The 22,137-nt window shown below is 35.4% G+C and overlaps 1 protein-coding gene across 1 annotated transcript; it reads left to right on the forward strand.

Moving 5' to 3' along the window:
* Positions 1-875: 875 nt before the first annotated feature.
* Positions 876-19,333, forward strand: LOC124534923 (katanin p60 ATPase-containing subunit A-like 2). Its single transcript, XM_047110966.1, has 8 exons — positions 876-881; positions 1,379-1,543; positions 14,165-14,341; positions 14,667-14,878; positions 15,665-15,848; positions 17,378-17,571; positions 18,214-18,461; positions 19,206-19,333. Exons 1-8 carry the CDS (start codon positions 876-878, stop codon positions 19,331-19,333), a joined length of 1,314 nt encoding a protein of 437 aa, XP_046966922.1.
* Positions 19,334-22,137: the final 2,804 nt, after the last annotated feature.

Here is a 22,137-nt window from a genome sequence, read left to right on the forward strand (position 1 = left end):
CAAAAATGCCTTAAAAACTAAAAAAATCATTATAAAACTTGGCCTGCAGATTATTTTAAAAACATAATCGTTTTCATAGCTTTCCAAAAAAGTATAAAAAGAAGGAAATTATTTCAAATCAATCGAAATAAAATCACCAGAAAGGACGCTGGTGGACATTCGTATTCGAACATGAACGAATTCGTACTTAAGGTCGCTCTTTAAAAATCTCACAAAATTAACTAAAAATAAAAACCAATGTAAAAAAACTTACTTACAAAGAATAATGTAGGATTCTATCCTTACTATTTTCCTCACGAAGAAGTCTCTGAAAGAACATGCAGTGTGTGCTGTGCTCTGTTATAGAGAGTTCATTGGATTCGCTTATAAATACTTTATAAAGGCTATATTACAAAATGTCTTTTTAATAACTTAGCTATTGAACTGATTCTGTTTTAAAATTTTATTTTAAATTCCTATCACCTCCTAACGGATATACCAATAACCCTGTATATGTGAATGCCAGACTAATAATTAGTGTATACCCTCATGATCGCCTTAGACTTTATTTAATAAATATACATTACTATTTATAATATTAGTACGCGTTGAGTGTATCTGAGAAAACTTTAAAACTGTCATAAATTAGCTATCTGTCGCATTCTCATAGTTTCAATACTTTGTGTCGCCAATTCTATCAAAACTTCTCGTGAAGAACTTCGGCCATACGACCTCTTTTATACGTATATGTATATTGTACTAGTTATCGCTCGCCCCTTTGCTTTTCATGGATTGGTAGTCAGGTTTAAGGCATAAATAGTAACCCATATTTTTTCTTTAAGATAGGTACAGATTTTCAAGGTTAAATTTAATATAACTGTCGATCTTTTGCAGAAATGACAGTGATATTTATAAGTATATGAAAATTAGAACATATAGTTAGGAACTCTTTTGTGAGGCTATAGTCTGTCGCTGTTACTAAATTTAAACCAAAAGGTGAAAGAATGTTAGCGTGTGTGTGTGTCTTCATAATTCACATTACTTCTCATCTCTATATCTCTCATAAAATAATTGAATTTTAATATTGAAAATTATAAGAAACATTTTTGTTTGTTGGATTTTTTAAATTTGACTATCAATTAGTAAGTAACTCTCAAATAATAATATATGCCATCATTTTGGTATCATTTACCATTTTATATTTTTTGGACTTTTAATAATAATTGGTATTTGCAAATGAAGTTAAACAAGAGGTAACTATTTAACAAGTCACAGATCAAAAAAAAAAATATAACACATAGAAAAATGTTAAGTATAGAGCCATGAGGTGATCAACTGTTTGGGCACCCTGTTTATATTACACGGTGTATTAACGATCTTGTAATCTTTTCGTCAACAGAAAGAAGCCCTATTTCGTACTAGAAAACGAATCTTGAAGTACCTAGTTCTCGGTTTTCTGAAGCAGGAAGGGTATTTAAACACCGCCGATACCTTCGCGTCCGAGGCGGCTCTCACTGACGAATACACGCTTTGTGATAACATCGACCTGGATATTATTCTACAGGTGAGATAAGAATAACTATTGGACAACATCACATACATGCCGAGATGGAACAGTGAGCTGAGATGGCCCAGTGAGCCGAGATAGACCAGTTGAGCCGAGATGGGCCAGTGTGCATCTTTGCCGATAATTGCGGGTTCAAACCCAGGCAAGCACCACTATATATATACTTAATTTGTGTTTATAAACATCTCCAGCTCGGCGGTGGAGGAAAACATCGTGAGGAAACCTGCATGTGTCTAATTTTATCGAAATTCTGACGCATGTGCATTTCACCAATCCGCATTGGTACAGCGAGTTGGAACATGTTCCAAACTCTCTCCTTAGTGGGAAAGGAGGCCTTAGCCCAGCAGTGGGAAATTCACAGGCTGTTATTGTACTGTATACAAAGTGAATTCTTCCATATTCGCCAAGCCTGAATAAATATTATAAATCACAACATTGTTTATTTCAAATATAGTGATTTACGACTGACTATAAATACTTAAATATTCATAGTAGTTAATCAATCACGATAATCCCGCTCCGAATGCTTACTCCGCCGGTTATCGAGCCATCACTCCTTCAGAATAAATCCTTCGTAAGTTTCTTCGACATTTATTTTAAGCGTATTCTAAAATATTAAGAACAGATTCAATTTTTGACAGTAAAATTATAGGCGAGAAGGTTCGAGAGCATCTATAATTTCGAAATAAAGGAGGTGGTATAATACCGCTAGGCAGTTTGTCAGTAACCCAATGATTTGTTCAGCAGACAATCAATAATCACTAAGTTTGATTTTGATTTGTATAAACTTATCTAAATTTATTTGAATAACTAAATTCTACTCGCGGCTTTGCTGGCGTAGAAAATATGAATATATTTACAAATTAACTTAAAATGTTACACGGATAAGACCTCTTTGTTTACATTATTATCAAATTAAAAAGTTGCCTATGCCCTTTCGTAGATTCTAGAATATTTGTGTACCAAATTTAATTTAAATCGATCCAGTAGTTTTGCCGTTAAAGCGAGACAGACATAGTTAATTTCGCATTTATAATAATGGATATATATGCATTATCTTCTAGCCACTAATTTTACCAACAAGCCGTTTAATTGATTGATTGATTACGCGCTAGCCACAACACCAACGAGTTGATTTCGTATTATAAACATATATTTATCTAGGAAATAGTGGAAGAGGTCAATCACATGCATCTGATTATAATAACAGCTGATAACAGACTAACATCCGTTGCTTTTATCACGTTTATGAAGATTTTATGCACATTTATAATATTTCGAATTCTCTCGAGACGTTTTCCTGTATCGCAATGTGTTAATATTAAAAAGACCTATATACCATTTGAGAAACAGAGTATTGCTATTAAAGTTAAATTTCTTTTAAATCGTTTTTTTTTTTTTTTTTTTTTTTTTATAATAAAAACATTTTTAATAAGCCACTTCATACAATAGAATATTTATACTAAAATTATAAATGCGTAAGTAACTTTGTCTATCTGTCTGTCTGTTACGATTAAACCATTCAATCGAATTTGATGAGTTTGTAGTCTGTGTAAGTACATTTAAAAAAAGATTATATAATAGTTTTTTTTAAAAGTTGGTAAATTCATTAACTAGCCCAGTGGTTAGAACGCATACATTTTAACTTATGAATGCGGGTTCAAACTCTGATATGCACTATTGTATTTTCATCTTTCTCATTAATTTGTGTTACTAACATATTATGCATTTCGAGCTCAGCGGTGAAAAAATATGTCGCGAGGAAACTTACATGTGTCTATTTTCAACACAATTCTCCCAAATTTAAACCTATCGAACCACATTGGCGCAGCGAGTTAGAAAGTGCCCATAACCTTCTCTCTCTCTCTTTCTCTTCTCTTCTCAAGAGAGAGGAGGCCTTAGCCCAGCTGTGGGAATTTTACAGGCTGTTACTGTATATACGAATGAAATGTGTAGAGCTGAAAGTAGCTCAAAATAGCAGTAGCGAGGCTGGCGTGCCCGCAAGGTAAGATAATATTATTATGTAATTTCCTAGCGGGATGACGTTGGCGGATGTTTTCAATAGATTTTATGGCGCGTGTTTGCGGAAAGCTCAAAGAGTTTCCCATTTAAAGTATACTCAAGTATAAGCCTGTCAATTGCAGATTTTTTTATGCTATTGCTGGGCGGACGATATGGGCAATCTGATGGTAAGTGGTCACCACTGCCCATAGACAATAAGAAAAAAGCAGTAAGAAACATTAAACATTCCTTTCATCGCCAATGCGCCACCAACCTTGGGAACTAAGATGTTACGTCCCGATTGCCCGTAGTTATACTGGCTTACTCACCTTTCAAACTCGAATACAACAGTACAAAGTACTGTTGTTTGGCGGTCGAATATCTGAAGAGTGGGTGGTACCTACCCAGACGGGCTTCAAAGCCATACCATCAAGTAAGTGATGTTGTATATCTTCTTGAAGACACAATTTGGATTTTATTTCACCACGCCAATGGAATGCGGATTGGTGCTAGATACTCGTCATATGATACAACAGACTATCCTATATAACCAATACCCTAACGGAATCGGCCGCGTATAATTTATGTGCTCATAGGAATTGCAGAGTTGGACGTCGATGTTCGGAAACAGTATAAACATTCAGCATAAACACAAGAAATTTTGAAATACACGAATAATGTTATATCATGACAGAAAACAATAAATAAGACATACAAAATTGTATTAATGATAAAAAAAGTGTGAACTTAGTAATTCTAGATAGAATATACCTATATGTAAATTTAATTGTTAATAGACATACTTTGCTGTTCAAAGCAATGAAAAAGAGTAACTGATGAGTTTCTAGCCGGTTCGTTTCGATAGAATCTACTTTCTACACTAATCGTAGTTTCGAATCGTAGCCATGTTGATGTCCGAAAATCAAAAAGAGCGCGTTTTTTAAAAAACCAGTTTTCGCCAGCGGTTTTTCCGAACCGATACGTATTCCTTTCATCGTCAATGTACCACCAATCTTGGGAACTAAGATATGTATCTTGTGCCTGTAGTTACACTGGCTCACTCACTTTTCAAACTGGAACACAACAATACAGAGTACTGTTATTTGGCGGTAGAATAACTGATGAGTGGTTGGTACCTACCCAGACGGGTTTGCACAAAGCCCTACCACCAAGTAATCGATCTCCAAGAAAAGATCGTACACCTTCCTTAAAAGCCAGCAACATACCTGCAAGCCCCCTGTTCTTGCAAATGTCTCCTGCCCCTTTGCCAACTATCACATTGAAAAAAAGATATCCCAATAGAGTGCCATTCGCATTCATAATATTAGTATATACGTAGGAATTCCAATGCTAGTGCTTTAAGTCTCATATTTAATAGAGTTTTTTCAAAATTCTGTAACTGGAATTACAGAATTAAATAAATAAAAGTTTCTTTTTGTTTCAACTCCCAAAAGGATAGAGGAATATCTTTTGAAAACATGTTTTCTTTTAATTCCAACGATCATCCAGTGACCCATATTGAGGGCGTAAATTAAAAAGCGCAGTTCCGCGCCTCAATAGCCATCCACTATGATTATAAGTGTCGCTTGCGGAGACACGACTTTGTTGCAAGAGTAGCAAGTGAACGTTTTTATATTTAACTTTATTTTTGTTAATAAACATTATGAATAGGTCTCAATAATTTTATATACATTCAGAATGTATGGTTTATTATGTAAACAAATAAATGTTTACGTAAATATCGCGTTAGAATATTTTTTGTAAATTATATAATCTTTTTTATATCATACTAGCGACCCGCCCCAGCTTCGCACGGGTTCAATGCTGATACTAAATGTACAACAGAATTTGTTTACATTTTACGACATTACATTACACATCATCATCATCATTCTCCTGCCCTTATCCCAATTTTATTTGGGGTCTGCACAGCATGTCTTCTCCTTCCATACTTCTCTGTCAGACGTCATCTCACAAGTAACATTCTTTCTAGCCATATCGTCTTTCACACAATCCATCCATCGTTTCCTTGGTCGTCCTCTACCTCTATATCCATCCACATCCATGCTCAAGGCCTTCCTCACAATGTGTTCCTCATTCCTCCGCATTACATGCCCATACCATGATAGCCGCCTTCCACATAACTTCTCGGCTATCGGTGTCACTTTTAAACTTCCTCTTATATACTCATTCTCATATTACGACATTACATTACACACTTCTAAAATTTTATCAGTGTTTGTTAACTATATTGTTTATATAATATTTACACAAATCAGTGATTCAAGTCACTCGATCTATTAAAAGAACCGTATCAAAATCCGTTGCGTAATTTTAAAGATCAAAGCATACATAGGGTCAATATCATACAAACAGCGGTCAGCGGCTTTGTTTTATACTGTGTGATGATGATGATTAAATAAGTTAGTGAAACAGGAGAAGTATTTGTGTATATCAAAATTGTAATGTCTGTTTTAACGACCTCCATGGTCGAGTAGTGTGTACACCGGTTTTCATGGGTACGCCACTCGGAGGTCCCGGGTTCGATTCCCGGCCAAGTCGATGTAGATTACCATTAGTTTTCTATGTTGACTTGGGTCTGGGTGTTTGTGGTACCGTCGTTACTTCTGATTTCCATAACACAAGTGCTTCAGCTACTTACATTGGGATCAGAGTAATGTATGTGATGTTGTCTCATATTTATTTATTTATTTAATGTTTTTTTTTTTATATATATGAATGTATGTACGTTTTCAAAAATAGAATGTTTATCAAGATCACTTCAAAACAGTTCTGTCGAAACATCCCATGTCATAGACACAGTGACCCATATTCGGAGCGGATATTACAAAGCGCCGTGCACCGCCTTAGTGTCTTTTCACTATAAACGTCAGCTTTGAGCCAGTAATAGGCATGGATTTGAATAGCGAATGAATGATACAGCGTTTGTCTTTTGGAAAATTGTTTTTGTTTGTGACGTTAAATGATTTGTTTATAGTTTTTTTTTAATTTATTAAGTAATACAATCGCAGTTTAAAAATTACAAGTGAAATTGATTTTACGACGTTTTTAAAGTGATAAGATCTTATGGTAAACGATCTCGTTACGTAACGCGTTACGGCGCCAGTGAGTCTGGCTTCCTTTTCTTACGCAGATGGTAGCGGTAGGCAGGCTTTGTTACTTTAATCCACAACGCTAGCCGTATTTCGGACAGGTTAAGTTATCACCTCCACGGCCCGAGATGAATACATTTTTTTATTTATTTGAACAATTTAGCCATATTGTTAATTTGTAGGGGAGCGTTGGTGTGGTGTGGTAGTCAATCATCCCGTATTACATTCTATTTTTTTTTTTCTTTTTTTTTATGGTATAGGTTGGCGGACGAGCATATGGGTCACCTGATGGTAAGTGGTCACCATCGCCCATAGACATTAACGCTGTAAGAATTATTAACTATTCCTTACATCGTCAATGTGCCACCAACCTTGGGAACTAAGATGTTATGTCCCTTGTGCCTGTAGTTACACTGGCTCACTCACCCTTCAAACCGGAACACAACAATACTGAATACTGTTCTTTGGCGGTAGAATAACTGATGATTGGGTGGTACCTACCCAGACGGGCTTGCACAAAGCCCTACCACCAAGTAAAAAACATTCTTAAAAAAGCATAACTTTTCGTATATATAAAGGGCACATTTTTAAGCTACCAACAACTTTTTATCATGGTCTGTGTTACACTTAAATTGAAATTTGTTTTGTTCTGTATTATTATACTTTATTGAGCACAAATTTACAATACTAAAAATAATCTTATCCGCACAACAGAGTCTCAGAGAGACAAATTTCAGATAAACAATCTAAGTGGTGCAATCATAAAAATACATGTTTACAAATTTTACTTTCATCCCAAAAAGGATTTATAATTTTTGAATGAGAGCAAAAGCTTCTATTATGTAACGGCTTAAAGTCGGACAAAGTACAAGCTGTTTATTTAGAATCGAAGTTGAAATACAATGTGCATCGTCCAAAACGTTGGACCGCTGCCACGAGAGATGTTGAGACTCGCGGACGCCAGTGTTGACGTTCCGGTAAGGCCGTGTTCACATAATAACAATAATGTATTACTGATAGTTTAGTTTAGTTTATTCTTTATTGTACACTACACAGTGAAATAAAAAATACATATGACAAAGATATGGCCTAGATATAACAGGCGTACAATTTTGGCGAACTTATCGCTACATAGCGATCTCTTCCAGGCAACCAACGGTGTAGGATAGGTCATAGAATATAAGGTGGGTGGTGCTCTACTTATAAATAAAATAATATGAATCTGTTAATAAAACTATGAAATAAATATAAATATAGAATACACAAATATATGTATACTGATACTGAGCATTTAAAAAATAAATAAAAAGAAAGTAAATATATTATAAATACCCAAGTTTAAATAAAATTGGGACAGCGTTGTGGAATATTTTCCAAAGTTAGTCTTAGTCCAGCAGTCAAATTTACAGGCTGTTGTTATTGTTAAAACATTTCACTCTCATGCATGACACATACTATTACAATTATATTCTAAAATAGCTATGCCCGAGAACGTGTGTTGTAATATGTTACTTCTCAATATGTATTGACAGCTTTCTACCAGTGAAAAATCCAGCCGTTCCAGATAGTACCCGAAACAAACAGACAGACAAAAATTGTAAAAAAAAATATTTTACCATATATGCATTTTTTAAACAGCGGTTATTTATTTATGTGTATAGATTTGAATTGATTTATTTATGCACTTCATTATTTCTTTTGTCTTTCTCCCTTTCTGTGCTTCGGTCAAATATTGTGGTAATCGATATGTCGGCATCTTCATTGTGGATTTAGGCTTATAAAGTGGGATATCTATTTCACTGTATAGAATGTAGATGCAGATGAGTGATTCCACAGTGCTATACGTTTCACTTTAATGATTATTTCATCTATTTCGACGTTAAAAATCGTTTGATTGATTTGACAAATAATATTATGTGACACTTATTTTCGTTACGTATTAACTTTCTGCAATGAGGTCATGGTCTAATTTATCCTTATGGACACTTAACGACTTGTATTAGCGTTAATTTTACTTCCAAAGTTTAGATAAAAGCTTTGTGGACGTTTAAAACAGAATATATATGATTATAAGCAGTCGCCTGGCATTGCTTGCGTTTTAGGGTGATGGTTGTCATGTGTCAGGCAAAAAAGTAGCCTATGTCCTTTACGAGAGTCGAGATGGCCCAGTGAAAGTCGAGATGGCCCAGTGGTTAGAACGCGTGCATCTTAACCGATGATTGCGGGTTCAAACCCAGGCAAGCACCGCTGATTCATGTGCTTAATTTGTCTTTATAATTCATCTCGTGCTCAGCGGTGAAGGAAAACATCGTGAGGAAACCTGCATGTGACAAATTTCATAGAACTTCTGCAACATGTGTATTCCACCAACCCGCATTGGAACGGCGTGCTGGAATATGTTTCAAACCTTCTCCTGGGAGAGGAGGCCTTTAGCCCAGCAGTGGGAATTTACAGGCTGTTGTTTTTGTTGTTGTTGTTGTATGTCCTTTATTGGAGTTCAAGTTTGCTTCATGCCAAATTTCATCAAATATGGTTCAACGGTTTGGTCGTGAAAGAGCGACAGGCGGACAGACAGAGTTACTTTTACATTTATAACATGATTATAGATTCAAGCTTGTTATTAATTGTTAATTGATGTGGTTTTTGACTTTTGTGGTTTTAATAGACTATACCGATAAGTCTGTGAAATTACTATTATCAGAAAGGTAATTAATTGTTGTTTCAGTGCTGCACCCTATTTAGCAATTTAGTAACAATTAATCAAGTTTTATATTTAATATTAGATGCCATGTATTAATAATACAATTAAAATCGAGATTTTTTTTTGTTTTGTTTCTCTTGCGTTACTAAATAATGTGTCCGCTCATTATGAGACTTTGGTGATATATTTTGAGGCGCAAAATTAATTATCTTTTTCTCTGTATGTTTCTTCTTCAATTTATAAACAGTCTTTCTTTTTCTACAAATGAGTATAGCTTGTTTTAGTATTAAAGATTGTTGATAATTATTTACTTGAGTCGTTAATACATTGACGTCAAAATAAGATATGATCCCAGTACGTTGCGTTTCCTATATTTAATTCTAATCTACGTAAAGTGACTGATTTATGGTTTGTTTATGTTTATTAGGAAATGTATTTTAAGTACAGCTATGAATAACACTGTACAAATAAATCCAGTTGACATTCATAATGTCTCTTACCTGCCAGCGGCGCCGACGAAAATAATTTGAATGTCGTATTACTTCGGCAAATTCCATAAGAAACCGTTAAGCAGTACGCTTTATTAAATGCCAAATGGACAAATCAACTTCTATCAGATTTATTGTACGTGACTTTAATCGTGAACTTACTTACTATAGTCATATGATGAAACTGCATGCACATAATATCTTTACGAATGTAATATGTGCAGGAAGCATTTACTTGATGGTAGGGCTTTGTGCTAGCACGTCTGGGTAGGTACCACTCACTCATCAGTTATTCTACCGTCAAATAACAGTATTCAGTATTGTTGCGTTTCGGTTTCAAGGATGAGAGAGCCAGTGTAACTACAGCCACAAGGGACATAACATCTTAGTTCCCAAGGTTGGTGGCACATTGACGATGTAAAGAATAGTTAAAATTTTCCAGCGTCATTGTCTATGGGTGATGATGACCACTTACCATCAGGTTGCCAATATGCTCGTCCGCCTACCTATACCATAATAAGGAAGCCTTCTTTTAGGGTATTTTTTCACATTCTTATTTTTTCTCAATCCGTGTGACGCTTATTCCTTTAGTTTCTGCCCTTGAAGCAGAAGTGTCTTTGTCTTTTGAATCGTCATTAAATCAACTATACTAAGGGAAGCTATCACCGGTTCAGAATGTAGATTCTACCGAGAATAACAGGCAAGAAAGTCAGTAGTTAATCTTTTTCAACATTTAAAAGAATAAAGTCATGTTAGTTAAATTATATGTGTATGTAATACATCCTGCCTGGACGTCAACAATTACTAACTTCACGCTATGGCGTTAGAATATCTGATGAGTGCTTTTACCTAGACATATCACTATCTACATATATCGTACGGTTAAATGGTATATGTAGACAATGACATCTAATGAACGAATGAATTACAACAGATTGGATAGTATATAAGATATAAATGAAAAAAATGTCTAGCACAGTCATGTTGTAAGAATCTCATAACTATATCCATATAATATATCCTTATAATATAAGGTTAATATTGAAACGAAAACATATAGATTTAAATTTAGAATTCCTATTGTTACAGAGTACCCTAGCCTTCAGTACGGTGTTATGACATGTGATTCTTTCTACATATATCATAATTTATATCACATTATTATTGCATATTACGAATATAGCAGTTATTATTGTTATTAATTGATCAATCATTTGTTAAACTGTAATTAATATTATTTTATATGGCATAGCATTTAATACTGGCATGTAACACTATTTCTTATTTTAAATATGATTGAGCTGTCATTAGAAAACAATTGGACGATAGCGTGGCATTGTAAACAAGATTGGGGCGTCATTTACCTCCATGGTCGAGTGGTGTGTACACAGGTTTTCATGGGTACGCCACTCTGAGGTCCCGGGTTCGATTCCCAGCCGAGTCGATGTAGATTAACATTAGTTTTCTATGTTGTCTTGGGTCTGGGTGTTTGTGGTACCGTCGTTACCTCTGATTTTCCATAACACAAGTGATTCAGCTACTTACATTGGGATCAGAGTAATGTATGTGATGTTGTCTCATATTTATTTTATTATTATTTTATGGTCTTTGTAAAACATTAATATTATTATGGCCATCCCGAACTACTGAAATTACACAAGTGATTAGCGCTAGATGATATAATACAGATACTTATCTCCTTCAGTTGAGATACAGATGTCATCTGTAAACAAACTTTTATCAACAAAGTTGTCTGTGAGGCATCGGTAGAGATGACAGGACAGCGTTTGCGCTTTATTTCCTATATTCATATCGATCTGTTCTTCAATATTCTGCAATAAAATCTAAATAATTGGCTTAAATGTCGTTTAACACAAGCCAATTAGAATGTTTATAAGTACAGAGTTTACATCGTAATTGTTACCTTGTTTAAAATATACAACAACCTGTAAATTTTCCACTGCTGGGCTAAGGCCTCCTCTTCCTTCGAGGAGAAGGTTTTTGGAACATATTCAAAATCAAAATCAAAATAAACTTTATTCAAGTAGGCTTTTATAAGCACTTGTGAATCGTCATTTTACAATTAAGTGAAGCTACCACCGGTTCGGAAAGTAGATTCTACCGAGAAGAACCGGCAAGAAACTCAGTAGTTACTCTTTTTTAACATTTAAAAAATACAACGTCATGTTAATTAAATACAATTAATTAATTAATTAATTGTTTCCACCACGCTGTTCCAATGCGGGTTAATGGAATACACATGTGGCAGAACTTCGTTCAAATGAGACACATGCAGGTTTCCTCACGATATTTTCCTTCACTGTTGACCTCAAGATAAATTATAACACACAAATTAAGCACATGAATATTCAGTGAAACTTGCCTGGGTTTGAACCCGTAATCCTTGCAACGACTGGGCTATCATTTTTTTTTTTTTCTTTTTTATAGCATAGGTGGCAAACGAGCAGGAGGCTCACCTGATGGAAAGTGACTACCACCGCCCATGGACATCTGCAACACCAGGGGGCTTGCAGGTGCGTTGCCGGCCTTTCAAAAAGGAGTACGCTCTTTTCTTGAAGATTCCCATGTCGTATCGGTTCGGAAAAACCGCCGGCGAAAGCTGGTTCCACAAAGTGGTTGTGCGAGGCAGAAAATGTCTGAGAAATCGCGCTGTTGTGGATTTTCGGACATCAAGGTGGTGCGGGTGAAACTTAGAATTTTGGTGAGATGTCCGAAGGTGAAATTCAGCAGCCGGGATTAATCCGAACAATTCCTCGGAACATTCCCCGTGAAAAATTCGGTAGAAGATGCAGAGCGATCCGACATCTCTACGCAAAGCCAAAGGATCAAGGAGATCGGAAAGGGCTTGATCGTCGATAACTCGAGCCGCTCTACGTTGGATGCGGTCAAATGGAAGGAGCTGGTACTGGGGAGCACCCGCCCAGAGGTGAGAGCAGTACTGCATGTGAGGCCGAATTTGCGCCTTGTAAAGTTTTAGGCGATGGGCCCACGTGAAATACTGTCTCGCCTTGCTGAGCACGCCCAGCTTTTTTGAAGCCAATTTGGCTTTGCCTTCCAATTGACCGCGGAACTGAACGAGGTTCGAAATATCAACGCCAAGTATTCCGATACTACCTGTAGCGGCTATCGGAATGTTCTCAAATCGGCTATCTCAGCTCCCTGTTTAATATTCTGCAATAAAATCGAAATAATTGGCTTAAATGTCGTTTAACATAAATTAATTAGAATGGTTATAAATATAAAGTTTACGTCGTAATTGTTACTACGTTTAAAATAGAAATTATATAAGAATAATCATATAAATATACTTATATTAGTCTTAATTGTTGGACGGTGTACGTTCGACGTGGCGATGGTAAAGTCGCAGGATCGATCCTGAGCCGATCGATCCTGGCCTTGTGCTATTATCGTCCCTGCTTCTAAACGCTTCTGACGCTAGTTAGCAACGTTTCATTTGAATTTTTTATAATTTTTCTATCCAAGGTGACAAAGGGCAAGGTTCGCTATCTTATTTTTTAATGTTTCTCGATCTGCTTTTTTTTAAATACAAAAGTATAGATGTAGTTGATATGATGACTAGAAGAACTAGCAAATTTCGGCCATTGATTAAAATATGAAATAGTGTCATATATTTTTGAGGTGCAATATACAGTTTCTTTTTTGAGTTTTTCAACGTGAGTTTCTAGATTGTATAACTAGCGTCGCTACTAAAAATACCTGCCTAGTTTTACCACCCCCTTAAATTTTACCGCTTTAGGCTCGGGCCTCACGAGCCTTGGCGCAAATAAAAGTTTCAAGTGTACTCTTTATTCCCTTTTTATTATAAATATGTATGTGATTCTTACCCGTTGTCAAGATAAACCAGAACAAAGAGATGGATTAAAGTTAAAACATTGGTTTGATGATGTTTACTCGCTCACACATCTAATAAAATTGGAGTGTCTGTTTGTAATATTAAAATAGGCCTTTCTTACTCAATGCATGTGTATGTATACACAGTACTTACACAATAATAACATTTTTTACAATTTTTGTTCGTCTATGTATCTGTTTGTTACGGCTAATCTCTGGAACGGCTGGACAAAGTTTGACGGGACTTTCACTGGCAGATAACTGTAATAAGGAGTAACTTAGGATACAATCATTTTGTTTGTTAAATTCACACGCATACAAGTTCGCGGGCACAGCTAGTAGTAAATATAACTTTAAGAACTTTGCAGTTATTTCGAAATCACAGACAGGCACGTGAATTTCTTGTATAAATATAAATAATTGTTTATTCTTTTGCATTCAGGATTATTGCAGTTACTACCTGATCAGGTTCAACAAACAGCCGCAGTTTTGTCGTAAAGTTGACGAGCAGCCGGTCAAGCGTCCGCAGACGAGAAGAACTAGACATGAACACGTGGTGGAGAAGGTGGACTCCGACCCTGACCTTCCGGGTACATTTACAGTGACCAAGCTGTTGAAGGTGAGCGCCTATCAAAATATCATTCACATCATCAAAATTCTAAGTATCACCCGCACCACCTTGATGTCCGAAAATCCACAACAGCGCGATTTCTTAGACATTTTCTGCCTCGTACAACCACTTTGTGGAACCAGCTTTCGCCGGCGGTTTTTCCGAACCTATACGACATAACACCAAATAGTACCAATTTCTAAGACCATTTACCATCAGTTGGCATGTTAATCCGCCCGGCTATTTATTTCATAATTAAATAATATCAAATCGAATTGGAGGAGGGTGATATCTTTAGTTAAAATTTAGTTTTTACATTGTTTTTTTTTTACAGGAGAATCTGTTAGCGAATGCCGAAGCCCCGATTTCAGCGTTGGAAAGGAAACCGATAGCAGGTTACTTGGCTGGTGTATCACAAGAGAAGAAGCAAATTGTAGAATTACTATATCAAGATATTATCAGGCCCTCTGGCGTATCCTGGGATGATATTAAGGGCTTGACTGCAGCCAAGAGTATTTTAATGGAGTCAGTCGTCTACCCTGTTAGGTAATATTGAACAACATTACATATATTATTCTATTCTCAATGTAAGTAGCTAAAGCACTTGTGTTATGGAAAATCAGCACTAACGACGGTACCACAAACGCCCTAACCCAAGACAAAATAGAAAGCTAATGAACTTTGTCTACATCGACTCAGCCGGGAATGGAACCCGGGACGCGATCATGGAGCTTGTTGAATATAAATTAATTACTCACGATTTTTATTAATGATTATGTAATCAGATACCGAAATCCTATAAGAGTAACCTCGGTTCGATGAGACTTGGAGCTTATTCCAAGAAGATTTTCTGTTGTAATAATATGCACGAACATGTACAAATGTGGCAACCTTTCTTCCAATATGTGTAGGTTTACTCACGATGTGTGGCTTCAACTTCGAGTAAAGATGAAAAGTCTCACTATGAACGTATACAACAACAACAACAACAACAACAACAGCCTGTAAATTCTTTCTGCTGGGCTAAAGGCCTCCTCTCCCTTTGAGAAAAAGGTTTGGAACATATTCTACCACGCTGTTCCAATGAGGGTTGGTGGAATGCACATATGGCAGAATTTCTATGAAATTTGTCACATGCAGGTTTTCTCACGATGTTTTCCTTCACCGCTGAGCACGAGGTGAATTATAAAGACAAATTAAGCACATGAAACAGCGGTTCTTCGTTTTGTGCCTGGGTTTGAACCCGCAATCATCGGTTAAGACGCACGCGTTCTAACCACTGGGCCATTTCGACTCAGAATTCATATAACGTATAACGACGTTCAATTCTAGATTTCCCGAAGTATTTACTGGGCTGCTCGAACCCTGGCGAGGAGTTCTATTGCACGGTCCCCCGGGGACGGGGAAAACGATGCTGGCGCGCGCCGTCGCCAGTGAGAGCGGCTGTACGTTCTTCAATATAACCTGCAGTACCGTCGTTAATAAATGGCGAGGGGAATCGGAGAAAATTGTAAAGGTAAAACTTTGTTCTGATTATTTATTTTACTCAATAATAAATCCTATTGTATTAATTAGACTTCATTTCAGTATCGATTTTGTTTTTGATAAGCATTTTTAAGTTAAATCGGAAAGCAGGCTTCAAATTGAACCATCTGTAGGTAAGTGTCATCGCCTATCCACATGGGCACTGTAAGAAATTTTAGCAATCCGTTATACGTATTAGCATCTTCTGCGTCACAAATCTTGGAAACTTGGATTTAATTTCCCTTGTTTTTGTTGCTACACTGGCTCACTGACTAACTAGAACATAACAGGTGAAAGTAATTCTGTTTGGCGATAGCATATGATGAGTGAGTGGTCAGCCCGGCTAGCACTAAGCTATTGAACCAATTTATTCATTATTAACGCAGAAAGTTAATTTGATTTCGACCAGTGGATCAAAATCAAATTAACTTTAATCTATTAAGCTTATGACGCATCAGGGGACAAATGAGGGCTTAGACTAAAGCAAACCTAATTTAGCTGTTTTTGAGCGTTTTAGAAATAGGCCTATGAGTCATATAAAAAATTAAATTGGTTTCATTTTAATTACATAGTTGAAATTTAAACTCTTGGTGGTGTATGGTGAGATGAGTCATACTTTTATAATTTAATATACTAATGTCGACCGATTTCGGCAACGGCAACCAATCTAGAGGGCCTTGGCGATGGCGAGAATGAATCAGTCAGTCTGGATGTGTTACTTTATATATAATAGGTATATATAGATAATGCACTAGTGTGTGTGTGCAAACATAGTTGCACTATTTCTTCACTCTCGTAATTCGATGGTACGTTAATTCTGACACGATCCGAAATAGGTTAGGCTCTGAACCAAGCACATGTGCTTTCCGAATCACGGAAAAGACTACCATCGTCCAGTGTCTGGGCTGTAGCAGAATTTTTTATTGATCGTGGAGTTTGAACACAGTACCGCGGCCTCTGTGGCTTTATATTTTGACACTAGACAACAAGGCTTAAAAACTTACCTATTCTGAACAAAATTGTAATTGCTATATTTATGGGACCTATTTGTATATTACTTATTTGCGTCGCACATAATTCCCAATACTTTTTAAAGAATGCTATATAAATAAAATTATTAAGCCAAGCTGTCTATCCGCCCGTACTGGGCCTATACATCTTAACACTCGCCCTAGTTTTTTTTGAACCAAGTATGCAAATTCTCTATAAGTAATGTTATATATAAATTTCAGACAGAAAAAGATATTGCTACTTAATATTAATAATTATATAGTTTAATAAGCACTCAAGCTTAAACAAATGTAATTAATGATTTCGCTTCTATTCAATTAAGCATTTTTCAAAGCTTCTATTAATTTTGTATAGAAAATGAAAGAATGCTGATTCCTGGAGTGCAAAGTAAAGACAATATAACTCGAGAATTTCTTCGAGGGTTTATGTTGTGATTTCTGACGTCGTTCAATGAGTTTTGGCTTTCCGAAGAAAGAGGGCGGTAAATAGGAGAATCGTTTTTCATCCCAGGTGCTATTCGACATGGCGTCGTACTACGCGCCCTCCATCATATTCATAGACGAGGCAGAGACGCTGGCGGCGGCGCGCGGCGCGGGCGAGCACGAGGCCTCGCGGCGCCTGAAAGCACAGCTGCTCACCGAAATCGACGGCATCGTCCAGCGGGAAGGAATCGTATTCCTGCTCGTCAATTCTAACATACCCTGGTGAGTTAGATAAGTTTTTTGACCTAGCTTGAACGGGAGGTTTCGTCTCTCACATTTTAATAAAATGTCATTTTTAGTAAAAGGTTGCAGCTAGCTTGATCGATAAGTTCGACTTCCAATTTTTAATAAGATTTTATTATTAAATTTCCTGCCAAAGGATTTTCATTGGCGAAAATTCTTGAATAAGTCTGTTTTATAGTAGAAAGTTGTTAGTTTTTCGTTGTCATATAACACACCAAGGTTGATTACCGCCACAGCAAAAGCAAAAGCACATTAAACATATTAAGGAATGACTTTACCATTATTTATAGATAAAACGTTTATCATAAGTCCGTCTTATTACTTGAGCTAAAACATTTTACTTAAGTTTATAATGTCTAACTAATAATCATTTAAAAGGTCGATTTTACACCAAATAGGCTTACTTTTCAAGTAAACCTAACCAGTAAGAACCATGATAGTGGTAGATGCATAACATGAATTTTACACTAGATATACATACGTTTAAAATAAACGTGATACTACAAGTATAATACCAACACCTCATCTTCCTTGAGGTTTCAATTACACAACCGTTTAGGATAATATTGTTTTTGTTTAAATATTAATTTAAATATCTAGCAGATATATATTTACTTACAGGGAAATAGATTCAGCGATGTTAAGAAGATTGGAAAAGCGTATATACATACCTCTACCAGATTTTAAAACGAGAGCAGAATTGTTCGAATCCTTTCTCTCTAGCAAGAGCATAGAACTCGTACCGAATGTTGATTTTGAGGAGTTGTCCGCTAAAACTGAGGGTTATTCAGGAAGTGATGTCAAACTGGTCTGCAAGGAGGCTTTGATGGCTAATGTTCGGAAAATGTTGCCCAATATGGGGAGCAAGGGTGCGTATTGAGATTGTGCTTGCTAGTATTATTTGGTATTACTTTCTTGGTACAATAGTTTTATGAAAGTCCAGTTCTTTGGAAAAGTTTGAAAATAAATATCCATAAATATGTCATCAAGTACCAATATATTGGTGAATATTTTAAAAGCAACTATGTTTAAATATCAATATGATTTCAATATACCTATATTTATTATAATAATTAAACCTAGTGAGATTGGAGTGTCTGAAAATTCAAACGCAAACGAAGTCGCACAGGTAGTGTCTTCGAAGATAATATAATAAGACTTCGACTCCGTTTGTCCGGTTACTATAAAATATGGCACACGTGTATATTTTCATTGAGACTTTTATACATTTATTATTTAAAACATTTTTATGTCATATAGTTAGGTAAACTTATCTATAAATATAGGTACCTTAAAATATAAATCATATCAGCAATACCAACCTTGGCAACTAGGGTGTCAGATAGTTTGTGCCAGTAGTTACATTGCCTTACTCACCTTTCTAACTGGTACTAAACAATACAAAGTATTACTATTTTAGGGCTTATGTCAATTGGTAAAACGATGTTACCTTAATGTCAGGCTTGCACGAAGCCACCAAGTAAAGTATCTTCGTTGTAACTGGCCGATGGATGGACATTGGACTGCACGGAACATCAATTCTTAAACCTTTCAACCGAGATGACAATTGAAAGACTGGCAGATGACATGTAATATATATAATAATTCCACAGGTCAATCAAACCGCAAAGATAAGCTATCTCTATCTGATGTACTCACAGCGATAGAGAGGACGAAACCAATTTCCAAAAATCTTGCAACAAAGCATGAAGAATGGCAGAAGGAAATGGGATCGGCTTAGACACAACTAGTTAGTAATTAAATAAATTTATAAATTGTAACTATTAAAAATGATCAGAAGATAAAGCCTGATCTATTAATTTTTCTTTTAATTGAAACTTAATGGAGAAAATAATGGTCATGAAAAATTAAAATGGAAGTTCACAAATCCTCTTTTTGGATACAATGTTCAGCATCATTATTATCATACAACATTCGCCTTTTTGTTTGTAAAACAATCTTTAATTAATCGTGCCTGAAGGGAGTACCATAAAGGTATAATCAAAGCAGTGTACAGTCAGAGTAAGAAAACCTTCGTACCTTTTGAATCTAAACATCAAATGATGGCGACGCAATATGATTTTCGATCGGTCAAGCAGATCGCTCATACTGAGCACACGAAAATAGATCTTACTCGTGACGAACCTTTTCTAACCCCGACTGTACATGGGAGTTATTTTAAAAGACTTAAAATTACACTTAGGGATAAAGGAAGTAAATAAAAGATGAATCAAACTAATTAGGTTTATTGATATCTATGTTAAAACGTCCTCTATACAAAACTTTGAAAAATATCTATTCTTAATACCTCAATTCCTAATTAATACTTTTTTTTTTGTTAATGAAAAATAAAAAATATAACACTACCTTTAAATATTTATAAGGAACATTATTTTCTATAATTTCATTTTACGATTTATTTTAAAATGATTTTTTTAAAACAACGCTTCACCCAGAATCGATTTATTAACATTAGATTCGATTTTTTTGATTGACTAGAAAGAAAATTAACACTTTGTGAAAGGCAACAAGTTGACATACCATACATACGAATAAAAAATAAAAAACTATACATAATCTGTGCAAACAAAGCTTCATGTGATTTCGGGAAACTTATTTATAAGGAAAAAAATAACGAATTTGAATCAACAAATATGGAATCCTCAATTTCTTCATATCCAGTTTAAATTTGTAATAAACGTGTATTTTGGCACCGGCGAAAGGCATCTTTGTGTATTACTAATAAAATTTAATAGATCATATGCAGTTATAATTATAATTTATCGGCATTAAAGGTTACGAGTTTTCAGAAACGGGCAAGTGAACAAATGGATACTGTGTAAAATAGTACAATACAATTTAGACGCAGCATCGGCATTTTCAATAGAACCTAGAAAATAACTCCCTATCGCGCCATTCAACGATATTCGTCGCTATAGATCTCCTGTCAGTTCAACCCGAGAAAGCAAGTGCATGTAAATCGACGCGTCATATTGACGAACATTAGGTCATATGATATTGCAAGTTACTACAGATCATATTCACATGAGGAATAAATATTAATAATTTGGGATAGCGACACAACTTAGATGTCGCATCGGCAAAATTCGTAAAATCGAATCACATCCGAATTTCGCCATCCCAAATTATCAATATTTATTTCTCATGCGAATATGATCTTTGCACAAACGTAATAACTTGTAATATCATATGACCTAATATATTCGGCAATTTGAACCGTCGATTTACATGCACTTGCTTTCTCTGACGCGTGAATCTATAGCGACGAATAGCGTCGAATGGCGCGATAGGGAGCTATTTCTATTGGTTGTGTAAATCGGCAGTAATCGGTTTTATTTTCATTCCATTGCATTTTCCGATGCTACCGGTCTTACTATACTTAATTCGGATGGGATCGGTTTTCCGAATTTTGCCGATGCTAAATCTAAGTTGTGTCGTAATATAACAGCAGAAACAATAGCGAGCATCGACACTCAGGGTTTAAGTTACGGCGGACAATGACAAATGCTTCGCTAGCATTTGTATTAGAGTTTAGAGGGTTACGATGTTTCGATACTTTTGGCAATATTAGTTAATATGGACATGCAGAAGATTATCGTAAGGTTACGTAGAATATAATAGTTTTGGAAGCACTGTCGGGTTTGAGAAGTGGTCGCTTAAGTTAAGGAATTCTCTGGCCGAGACCTATATGTAGCGTCTAGATAAATTAGACGATGCAGATTCAATCAGGAAAAATATTATTACGCAAAAGGTTTCACTTCGAAAGAGGATGAACTGAGTATGTATGAGATGATTTCGCTGCGTAAATAATATAAACAATTTATGAAGGAAATGAAAATATGTTTTTTTTTAGGATAAAACTTAATTTTTTTTATAAGTATTCTTTTTAAATTTTAGAACAGCTCTTTTGTAAGCTACATATAAACATATTAATGTAGCCAGGTGTATATATATATTAAATGAAAAATATATTAAAGATTTGGTAGACACATACGTCCACTGCAAAGATTTAAAATTAAATAAGAATAACGTCGGCTACGAATTCTCCTAAACAATCCCCAGTGGATACTGATATGATATGTATTTTTTTAAACTGTATATAACTCATATATAACCAATAGAAACGGATGCTAAGGTTTTTTTTATGATGATTTCTCTTCAAATTTTAATTTCTATAGCAGCTAGCCACAAGAGAATTAAGGACTAAAATTTTAACATAAAATTGAAGTGATATCATTGATCGAGAACTCGAATCTATGATGAATCTATGATACACTATGGATTTGCAAAAATGGCGCTTTGAACGTCAACGAATCTGATATCCGAACTTTAGTAGTAAAATTAAAATGGATATATCTAAGTAGTTAAGTGCAACGATGTTTTATTATAAATGGAGAAATGTTATTCACGAAACATTAGTAATACACAATATAGCTATTAGTAAATCAGGTGACATGTGTAAATCTATTATTAATCCTTACTTCTTCTTTGATTGGAAGACTATGGACACCATAGACTATATAT

Source organism: Vanessa cardui, chromosome 13 (genome assembly GCF_905220365.1).
Source record: "Vanessa cardui chromosome 13, ilVanCard2.1, whole genome shotgun sequence".
NCBI lineage: Eukaryota > Metazoa > Arthropoda > Insecta > Lepidoptera > Nymphalidae > Vanessa > Vanessa cardui.

Coding starts and splice junctions, on each gene's coding strand:
- LOC124534923 (XM_047110966.1), top strand. Junction 17,572..18,213: donor GTCAATTCTAACATACCCTG/GTGAGTTAGATA, acceptor ATTTACTTACAG/GGAAATAGATTCAGCGATGT. Junction 18,462..19,205: donor GCCCAATATGGGGAGCAAGG/GTGCGTATTGAG, acceptor ATAATTCCACAG/GTCAATCAAACCGCAAAGAT.